At 42.8% G+C, this 10,399-nt stretch overlaps 1 protein-coding gene across 3 annotated transcripts; it reads right to left on the reverse strand.

Moving 5' to 3' along the window:
* Window positions 1–958: 958 nt before the first annotated feature.
* onecut1 (one cut homeobox 1) lies at window positions 959–9,960 on the reverse strand. 3 transcript variants are annotated; one of them, XM_072277710.1, is made up of 3 exons: window positions 9,156–9,960; window positions 8,853–9,116; window positions 959–1,251 (listed from the first exon to the last, which is right to left on the reverse strand). In XM_072277710.1, exons 1-3 carry the CDS (start codon window positions 9,958–9,960, stop codon window positions 959–961), a joined length of 1,362 nt encoding a protein of 453 aa, XP_072133811.1. The 3 variants fall into 3 exon arrangements, with proteins under 3 accessions (XP_072133811.1, XP_072133809.1, XP_072133810.1); XM_072277708.1 differs by adding an exon at window positions 1,701–1,844 and having other exon boundaries at window positions 8,853–9,960; XM_072277709.1 differs by having other exon boundaries at window positions 8,853–9,960.
* Between the last annotated feature and the right edge of the window lie 439 nt (window positions 9,961–10,399).

The following is a 10,399-nucleotide window of genomic DNA, read 5'->3' on the forward strand; positions in this document are numbered from 1 at the left end:
TAGTAATATTTGACAATCCTAACCCCAAATGGAAGTATCCTTTGTTGCCTTTTTTTTTGCCTCTGCAGCAGTGTGGATAGCAAAGAACAGGGATCAAATGTGTGTTAGCTCATGGATTCTAGTTACTACCACGTCTGCAACATATAAAGCCAATATAATGCCATATTATTAATTTGGTGTGCAAAACATACTAGAATAGAAAAGTGTAAGTGGCGTATTTCATTGTAGATGAACGAAGCTCCTAGTACAACTAATATTTGTGCTTCTGACGAAATCTCCCTGTCATTTATCCCGCTCTTTGTTATCCAACAGAATTTTCATCTACAGTACTGGGTTTGGTGAAATAGAATGAGTATTTTTTTTGGTCGTTAGCTGTTGCATTTCCTCGGCCTGTGGTACAAAGAGAATGCACTAGTGTGAGGTGACAGAAGAGCTCTTACAGCGTTGAACTGTGCCCAGAATTGGAGCTTTCGCATTCAACCGGCAAAGAGCTCGAATTCAATCACATTCCAAATGTACACAGAACGACTCCACAATCGTAAGGGTCGTGCCTGAGCACAACCCACAGACCAGCCCCTTGCAAAGTTTTCTGGCCACTGGCACGTGCACTGGTATCTCTACAACATACACCTTGGTGGTATGCCCGAGGAAGTGAAATGGGTCAATGTTTGACATAATGTTCTTTTCATGACGATGCTTCCAACGACTTTACAGCCACACACACTGAACAATGCTGGACGATGAAGGTGTACGGCCAGTGGATTCATTCTTTTTTTTTTGCAAAAGTCATAATAAAGTGTTGTAGAACGGAGTCCTAATGCAGGTCAATTAAGTCTTTGGTTTCGTTGGACATATAAATATTATATTGTCTTTGAGTTCATTAATTAGACCTGCTGCCTGGAGGTCCTGGTCATTGATTTTAAAGCTATTCCACCGAGGATTAGTCCGGGGTTCTCCTTCATGCTTTGGTACAAGTGCTTGATGAGGAAGATGAGTTGACTGGATTGGAGGTGCCGTCATCCTGCCACTTATCCAAACTCCTCCGCCGCGCGTTCATAAAGAAATTGCTGACGGTGCTTAGCTCCAAGCCCAGCTGCTGGGAAATGGTTATTTGCAATTCTTTGGACGGACGCTTGTTTTCTTTGAATATTGCGTGTAGAGTTCTTCGCTGAACATCAGTGAACACCAGCCGAGGTTTCTTGGGCGCGGCGCCCCTCTCTTTACCGTGCTCCTGCTCTTTTCTTTTGCACGCTGAAAGACAAAGACACAATATTTAATCGATACCCGCTCAACGCCGGAGAAAATCCCACACAACGCCAAGGTGAGAAACGGATACAACTATCTAAAAAAGAAAGATCGGGCTGCATTATTTAGTCCAGACTTTCTTAGTTTTCTAATAAGATCCCAATTAGTCGTTTAACGATTGGAAAACTCATTCACAAGCAGCTATTTGTCAATTTCGGGTCGATTACTGACAACAATTTAAATGTAACCACTTGCGTGTGATTGGGATTATTGACTACACGCAAGTCACCGCCCAACGAGGTCTCCGGAGCAACATTTAAATAGCTTTATACACGTGCCCAAATCAAAATACTCTCAATATGAGATGATACATTAAAAATTTAACGAGGAATACATGCCATATCAGGCCAACCAACTCATTTTGATGCGTAACTCTGCAGTGATTTCTGCGTTACCTTGTCTAGAACCATCTGCCTCCAAGTCCACGTCCACTTCTTCGGTTCTCTCCCTATCCAGGAATTCGCCCAACTCTCTCGAGTAAAGCTGCCAGGTTGTGGGTGCCCTGTACCTGGCATCATTTTGTCTCCCAATCTGGCTCCCTTTATGTGTAAAAACAAACGGACGCCGGAATTTGATTTGAGGGTGGATAGAATTTTTTTTTTGTTGTATGGTGAAATAAACTAACTGACCAGAGCCGATTAAGATACGGAAAGTTTATTATTAGATTCCTTAAAACAGCGAGATGAAGTTCAACTATGAATCAATAGATGGCGCAGTTCTAACTAACTAACTAACTGCGACTACTCTGAAAGTAAGCTAAAGCAGCAGAGGCGAATTCTAGATTGACTTGATAAACACAATTACTTCCTGCAATTTGAGATCAACGGCTTAAAAAGAGTACTATTAACTTGTCAGCTAAATTAAATTTTACTTTATCGTTCTCTGAAATGTGCCAATTGTACCAACCACCTTAATCTTAAATTCTCTTTGTACATATATTGCACCGAAACAAAATTTAGTGAACATTTAAATCCCACAATAAGCAGTTCGCTCAGTTACAATGCAGAGATCTTTTCAAATTGATGAAGATTTCCTTCGATTTCAACCTCTGTGCCTTGCTTGTAAACACCATAATCAAGAAGGAACTCACTTTCGTTTTGGTTGCATTATTTTTTCTTTAAAATCCACATTACTTAATTAAAAGCTTTCGGTTGTCAATGACTACAATACAAAATTGAGCTGTGGTTGTCCAATGAAATATGCTTCAGCAGAGGTCAACAGTCTCATCTCGGGAGGTAAAAGACTCATTCCACGCGGAGAGACTCCTAACCTGCAGCCCAAGATAAAGATAGAGCTGTCAGTTGTCATTTATCATGTAAATAAACTAGGAGGGAAGAAGGGAATATCGATCAAAACTGCAAGTTAAGGTCGTTGTTTTAAATAGGATGTGAACTTTCAAAAACAATAGTGGGGCATTAGAGCGCCAAGGGAAAAAAAAGCCAGGGATCTGTCCGCGGTGCTGAACGCAATCTCCACCGCGAAGTCTCGCAGAGATCTTGAGTTAGGAATGCTTGCGCTGCTGTCTATTGTAATCCTTTTAAAAAGCAATCTTCGGTTGTAAAAGTAAACACTCCGTGGCATTGAAGTCTACATTATAGTTAAAGCAATAATCCACTTAATCTCCATTTCCACACATTGTTTTCAAAATAGACAACGAAATCGCATTTAACCTCTGCCGACTGTAACTTTGACAAACTCGTTTTGAAATCATCACGGGATTGGCTTTCAGAGATACGTTGAGTAATCCATAATTATGCATTGGCCCAGTTTCCCCAGCCAACATCTTGTTTTGAATCCTTGTGCTAAATTATCTCACTGCCCACTGCTGTAAACGTAGGTGCTTACACTTGTAAATATTTATTCAGTTCCTGACGGGAGGAGCTGAAGCTGGAGAACCAGCCAGATGATGGCGCACTCGTACTTTGGAACAAGTCGACGGCGAAGAAAAATCTTTAAGATTCTGATTAGTTTTAACGCATAAATGCTCCACGTATGTCTACCACCTTGCTGCTTTTTGGATTACAATGGAAGGAAAAGAAAATCTTTGAAAATAATTTTAGAACTAAGGCAGACATGCGCCATTTCTCACCTTTTATACAAGAAATTAATTTTATTTTGTAAAGATTATAAATTTGGATAAACGGAAAGTTTCCCCCATTTACCACTCGAACATTTTAATCCCAGGGATTTATCAAACACATATCCACTAAGCACGCGTGTTTAATCACTCAATATCTGAACAAAATAGCAAGCTCATGGAATGGCTGAGAAGGAAGATCTTTGTTAATTTGCTGTTGTTTTCTTCGTAGTTTGAGAATAAACTGGTCAACATAATTGCCCTTGATGTTTCCGCCGAGTATCTCTGGCCACAACCAGTAGCAAGGTGTCCGGAATAATAATGGGGCAAATTAAAACAAACTCCCGCTGAAAAGCCTTGAGCGCAAGCTGTGCCAATTTCACTGCTGCCACAGGGCGTCCTCTTTTGCCTCTCTTTAATTGCTCCCACGTCATTTGACCTAAATCAATCACTCACTCAAATTAGATATAGGCAGATAACACTTCAAACTTCATCATTTAACTATTAATTACAATTGTCGTCATCGTTGTAAGTGCAAAAAGGCTATCAATTGTGCTTTTAATTATTTACTGAAACCTAATCGAGGCGAAATTGTTACACAAATGGGCACAGAATGAACCAACAATAGACTGTAATTCTATTCCAAAACCACTAGTTTGACAGCGCGCTTTGGTTGTAATATTGCTGGACCCCACAAACATTGGCTAAAAGTCTGCGTGTGTTATAGTCATTCTCTGCGCCATGACAAGCAATCTAAGCTCCAGCATTCCGAGCACAAAACTGAAGGTTAAATATTTCAAAAACTGCGTGATATTTTTAAAAAATCATTAATATCCTTAAATGGGCGATTGTGTTAACTGCCCAAATAGCAGTAACATCGTTTTAATGCTGGTAAATGCCTTCAGTTTAGACAAACATTAACAGAAAACAAATGTGGTTGGATATTAGGCAGCTATAAATCAATGAGGTTACAAGGACACTGTCAAGCAAAATCTGGAAATGTCACAGGTGTAGAACTTTCCCAGAGCCCAAGCATTTAGCCTAAAATATTCCATAACTCGTATCACTTCCCTTATCTTTACTATGCAAACAAGCAAATAGCGTGCAGCGTAGGTTGCAAACTGTGGTTTTCAAATGTAACTAAGTTCATGAGAACCCAAAAGCTCCCGTCCAAGTGAAGCTCTTCGGACCACACAAAGAAACCTGCTGTAGACCAGGAACCGGCTCAGACAAAGCAGGGAAGTGCACATCTGTACACTTCCACAGAAGGGGATTTCTAGGTCAGAATTTTAATTAAATAATTAATCACAAGAGACCTTTCTGGAAAGTACATCCTATAATTCTTGGAACATATCAATGCCTTGTTACAAGAGACAGACGAAATAATTAATAATTCCTGGTTTCCAGGCAACGCAACATAAAACATATAAAACATAATCCAAGGAAATTATTCACAGTGTAATGATTGTTTCACAATTTAAGTTTAACATTTAAAAGTACGGCGATGACCTTTCCTCCCTTCAACTATATTTTACAGCATCTAATTAGGGCCCGGAAGCAAATAAAAGAATAACGAATTTCCAATATTACTGATGGTCATTTTTATTATCGAAAGTGCAAAGACATCGGCAGTTGTGAAAATTCCTCGAAACATGTCATTTGATCTTGGGGCAAGAACTTATCTTCCAAATGTTGGGGCAAATAATGTGGTTGAGTTGATCGCTATTGGAGTCTACACCAACCACATTTTACACTTCTTGTGTCCGTAAATGGTAATTTGGAATCAACTATTTAGGGGCAGGGCGACGAAAAGACAAAGCGAATGCTGACAACTGTTGTAGCCAGTTGTAGAAATGGATGTCTCTTCTTATAAATTAGAAATGTTGGCAAATTAAGTCTTAAATGAATGTACGCCTTAAACCCGTGACATTTGTTCGTCTCACTGTTACACAGGTCACAACAGAAGAACTACCATGCCAATATATTCACATTCAAAAGCCTATTTGCATGCGCTGGCTTGTTGATAACATTTCCCTACAGTTGCTGATTTCAATTCAACAGATTTCTATAGATGTCTGGATTAAGAGTATTTCCTTCATCCACCAGTGCTAACGTCCCCAGTTATATCTGGGTACAACACATCAAAACTCACAGGGAGAAATAAGTAACAATGGTCCCCTCATTTGCCTTTGGAGGTACAACTACTGAGATTTGTTAAACAGTGTTAATTTGAATCGCACTAAACACATTTGGGATGTTATGTTAAGAAAAACCTACGCTGTTAAGGTTGGTGATTTTACACTGAGACAATCCAGCATTCTGAATGTTTTAATTATTTGAACTAATAGGCATATTTTACACTATATTCTTACTATTTAATCTAATACTTGATTAATGACCCCATTTTATACTTTCCTACTTAATGAAATTCTCAAGAGATTCTTAATCTCTACATTGCAATTATAATGCACCCTATGTAGATTAAAATGTAGCTATTGATATAGTCGGGAAGGAATTAATTTCGAACAAACTATACAGTATGTCGTGGAGTTAATTGCTTTGCCATTGTCGCACCTGTCAGCAACTACCGACTTCTTGCGTTACTCTCAATTGACAGGGCCATTTAAAGTCCTTTACCAGCATCTCCGAAACCTGTTACCACCACCAATACACAAAAAAGCCTTTTTTTTGTTGATTTTGCCCCCCCCCCCAAACTAGGACCAAGATTGCCTTCCAGTCTGAAAATTAATACCTCAAAGTTATTAATTACGACACGTTCAAAATATGTATTAGGTCGTTTATTTTGTGTATAGAAATGTGAACCCAAGTGCTAATGAACTTATCGCCCTCCTTTAAAATGCAAGATACTAAACAAGGGTATATTGTTAAAAATTGTTCAACGACAGTTATTAAATCAAATGTATATAAAATAGGTAAATCTAGATTACCTACGACAAAGAAAGAACAACGTGGAGTGTAAAGAGGTCACCCTCGCAATTAGTATCTTCTGCTTGCATTTGGGGACGGTACAGGAAGTGTCAAGACCTCAATATTCCTTACATGTAACTACCAATTTTGAGACTGTTTGCGGGAGGTTCAATGTAATCTCGGTACTAGAAATCCCCCAGGGATTCGCGGGAAGCGGCAAACACTGGAGGCGAGCTCGACAAAGCAAGAAGGGGACTGGATGAATTACGCATTTCACTTAGTGGATTGCTTCGCCCTCTTCTTACAAGACCTTTTCTTTAAAAAAAACATAAATATCCCATATAAAGCAACGAAACTTGGTGCCCTTCAGATACAGATTGGCAAGAAAAAGAGAAAGTCAGTGTTAACAATGGCAAATGATCACTCCTTCACAATAAGGTTTAAACATTCACTGTGCTCATTCTCCCAAAGATTAAAACATAGCAAGAAGGCATTTAAGTTCATGAAACATGCTCAGTACCTCTAAGATCTGACACAATTGCCCGTTGTGGCATTTTTTATGGCAATTATTTATTAAGGAAAGAAATGGAATTTGGTTTGTTTAAACCATTTCTGCGGGTGATTGTACAATTTGTTCAGACAGATGCTCCTTTCATTTTGTGTTTAAACGAGGTCCTGAGTTGTTCAGTGTGAAAGAATAAATAATAAATGAATTGACTGAATAATAGATCACAGGTTAGGGCACGTTTAGATAGCTTTCCATCAGGTTGTTATGTTTAGCAGCTATAAATATAATGGATCAACGTAAACATTTATTACATAATGGACAATGGAAAAAAATCGCAATGTCAGAGGTACTGGAACGAACACAGCAACCTCTTTTGAAGGCTACGGTTAACTGAAATATGCATATTAATAAGGTGAAGTGAACAGTTGTGGTTAAAGAAGTGATTAGCAATCCAAATCAGTGTGTGGGTATTTTCTGCTGAAATGGAGACGTGACCTGTTCCATTATCAGCCAACCCGCCTTGGCAGCGTTTACCTTCCGATAACACCCATAAGATTTTACAACATTTTCTAATTCAAGTGGTTGTTTCCAGTATCGATCCATGCAAATAAATGTAGACTGAGGTCGACAAAATTGTCGTAAAAATACACTCAAGGCAGCGTCTAAAAATCGAACAATACGAATGTTATCAATCGTTCGATGGAGATTTCTTGGCTGGTTATTTACTCAAGCGTACGCATGTTCTCATAGAAATTGAATTTGGATTTAAATTATAGAACACAAAGAACTCGGGGTACATCATTTAAATACATGTACACGGGTTCACTGCTGTATTTTAAAGGACAATATTCTGCCAACCTGATTTCATACAGAAGAAATTCGGAACATTGTTCGATATTATTCGAAAAATCTTCGCTTTTTAAAGACGCCGGACTACTCCTTTCAAAATAAAGTACATCTTTAGGTGTAATCTTAGGATTTTTGCGATACTTGGTGATCAATTTCCAAATAAACGATAACCAGGCATTATAATTCATTTGAAAACCAAAAACAAAGTTTCCTGTAGAATCTACAGCTGGGATACGGAGGGACCATGCGCATTAATCGCTTTCATATTTTCTATAAACGTGCTTATTTATGTAAAAATACAAGAACGGCCTTCCTTTGTGCACTTAGATCTGCATTAAAATTGCCCGCAAGTGCACGTCAGGGTCTGTGTGAAACGGATCACTGCTCCTGACTCTGGCTCAGATTGACTGTCTTTCGTTCTCTTGGGAAAAATTAATAGAGACCTATCAGTTAATTAACAAAACCTCACGCAGGGCCACACCGAGAGAGCAACCCCAGACTTCCCTCATTCACTACAATACAATCAAAAAGTTGGCCAAAGTAGCGATTCGCCTTTTGCTTTCGAAATCGGTCGCTACAAATCTAATGCTCAATAAAACTGTAGGGCTCGAAATGACGCCAATTAATATCTCGCTTGGCTTCAATGTCAACCCAGAACGTGAAACAATAGTGATTTACTTTCACGGGCTTTGCTGATTAAACCCCGGTCTCTCTTGGATTCCGATTTATCTTCACACCGTTACCGTAAGGGGAGCGGCTCAGTGTCAAAGGCATTTGGACCAAACCCTTTTGTAACCAAGTCACAAAATGAGGTGACATTTTGCGAGATGTGTCTCGTTCTTCAGGGGACAAATCGGCTGCGGTACAGTGAGACCATCTAGTTTGTAGGGCTAGACAGCAGAAACCGGGATAGACAGAGAAAGACCGGCTCAGGTAGCTGCTATGCCTGTAACATAAAGGAAATGCTACCATACCAGTGAGAGACCGGGGTGGAGGGCTGTTCTGGGTTGGGGTATGGCCAGTTCCAGTTACAAACTGGACTAATTCTGACGTTTTTTTTAAAAAAAAATAGGATCGGATTCTCGATCACGGTGTTATATCCCCGTCTTATACATTTACTTAGACCACCATAGGGTGGCCGCAGGTCTGAACATAAACCCCAATGAAACGGCGAGCTCTGCTTACCTGCCAAGCGGAGGGCCGACATTCGCTGGAACTCGGGCTCCTGCAGCCACTTCCACATGCGCCTGAAGGTCTCCCGGCCCGACTTGAGCTTACTCCAAGGTTTCGGATTCCTCAGCAAGTCGGACAGAGTGCCCTGCGAGCGGCACAGCACCCGCTGCGCGAAGATGGCTTGCGGGATGCTGTAACGCTTGAGCTCGGTGGTGATCCTCTGCGCTACCTCCTTGGTGTTGATCTCCTCCAGCTGACTTGACCCGCCGCCACCTCCTCCTCCACCGCCACCCCCACCTCCTCCTCCTCCGCCGCCCGCCTGCGACCCGTTGGAGGAAGGGGGCGGTTGCTCGCCCCTGGCCGAGCCCAGGACCTGCCCGTGGCCCTGTGCGTGCGGGTGGACATGGGGGTGGTGGTGCAGACCGTTGATAGGCACCATGCCCACGGAGGGAGGGCTGAGCCCCCGGCTCAGGTGCTGCTCTGCCCGGCCTAACATGCCCGGGTGTCCGTCGAATCCGTTCGGGGTCAGCATCTTGTCGGCGGGCATGGGTGCAGAGTGCCCGTAGGGCGGCAGACCGTGCTGGGAGTTGTGGATGGTACCCAGGCCGTTGGTGAGAGGGGAGCCGGAGAGCGGGGAAAGGCTCTGAGCCATGCCGCTCATATCCTTGTGATAGTGGCTGTACAGGTTGTTCATTGAAGTCAAGCCTCTGTCGTCCCTCATCAAGGTGAAGCTGCCGCTCACGTTGCCGGCCAGCCGCTGGTGGTGATGGTGGTGGTGGTGAGGGAACTTGTCGGACACGGTTGAGATGGGGGGCAGCGGCTGCAGAGGGGTCAGCGTGGTGTACGTACTGCTCATCCCCGGCACCGTCTCGCAAGCCATAGTCATGGTCGGGTGCAGCGGGGCGGCCAGCGCGTGGTCCGGGGGCCGGTGGTAGTCTCCGGGACCGTCCAGGATCGAAGCCATGCTGGACACCATGGAGCGAGCGTGTACCGGCAGATTCCGATGGCCGATCGAGCGGCTGTGCGGGCTGGGGCTACTCAGCAGGTCTCCCGGCTGCACCGGTTCATGAGGCACCCCATGCAAATCGCCCAGGTTCTCCATCGTCAGCTGAGCATTCATGGTTGGCGCACGGTTTTACACCAGACATCTATCTGGCGTGTCCCTGGGAGATCTCCACATCAAGGTGGTCACTTGTACTTTGCATTTCATTCATTCATTTATTACTCCCGAGTTGGTCTATTGTTCCCCCCCCAGCAACCCCAAGACTTTTGCCCCGACTTTCTTCTCTTTCTTGCTTTGCTGTAAGGCTCCCCTCCCGTTCCTCCCTCCCACCAATTCTATTTTTTTGTTGTTGGTAAATTCGTTGCTTAGAACGCCAGTAGCCGCGGTGCCAGCCCGCTCCGGTCCCTCGCCGCCTCTGCAGCCATATCTTCACTGTGTGTGTTTGGTCCACACTTCGCTTGTCTTTGGCCCCCCGAGCCGTCGCTGCCGCTGCCGCAACCCTCCCCCATCCTCCACCCCCCTCCCTCCCTCCCTCCCTTCCTTTCGACTACATTCC

This window comes from Mobula birostris, chromosome 14 (assembly GCF_030028105.1).
Source record: "Mobula birostris isolate sMobBir1 chromosome 14, sMobBir1.hap1, whole genome shotgun sequence".
Lineage (NCBI taxonomy): Eukaryota > Metazoa > Chordata > Chondrichthyes > Myliobatiformes > Myliobatidae > Mobula > Mobula birostris.

Excerpts from the sequence above, each read along its gene's own strand:
- onecut1 (XM_072277708.1), bottom strand. The coding sequence starts at position 9,960 with ATGAATGCTCAGCTGACGATGGAGAACCTGGGCGATTTGCATGGGGTG. Across the intron at positions 1,845-8,852 it reads GTCGGCCCTCCGCTTGGCAG|GGAGCCAGATTGGGAGACAA; the intron begins GTAAGCAGAGCT and ends TTACACATAAAG. Across the intron at positions 1,252-1,700 it reads GGCAGATGGTTCTAGACAAG|CGTGCAAAAGAAAAGAGCAG; the intron begins GTAACGCAGAAA and ends TTTGTCTTTCAG.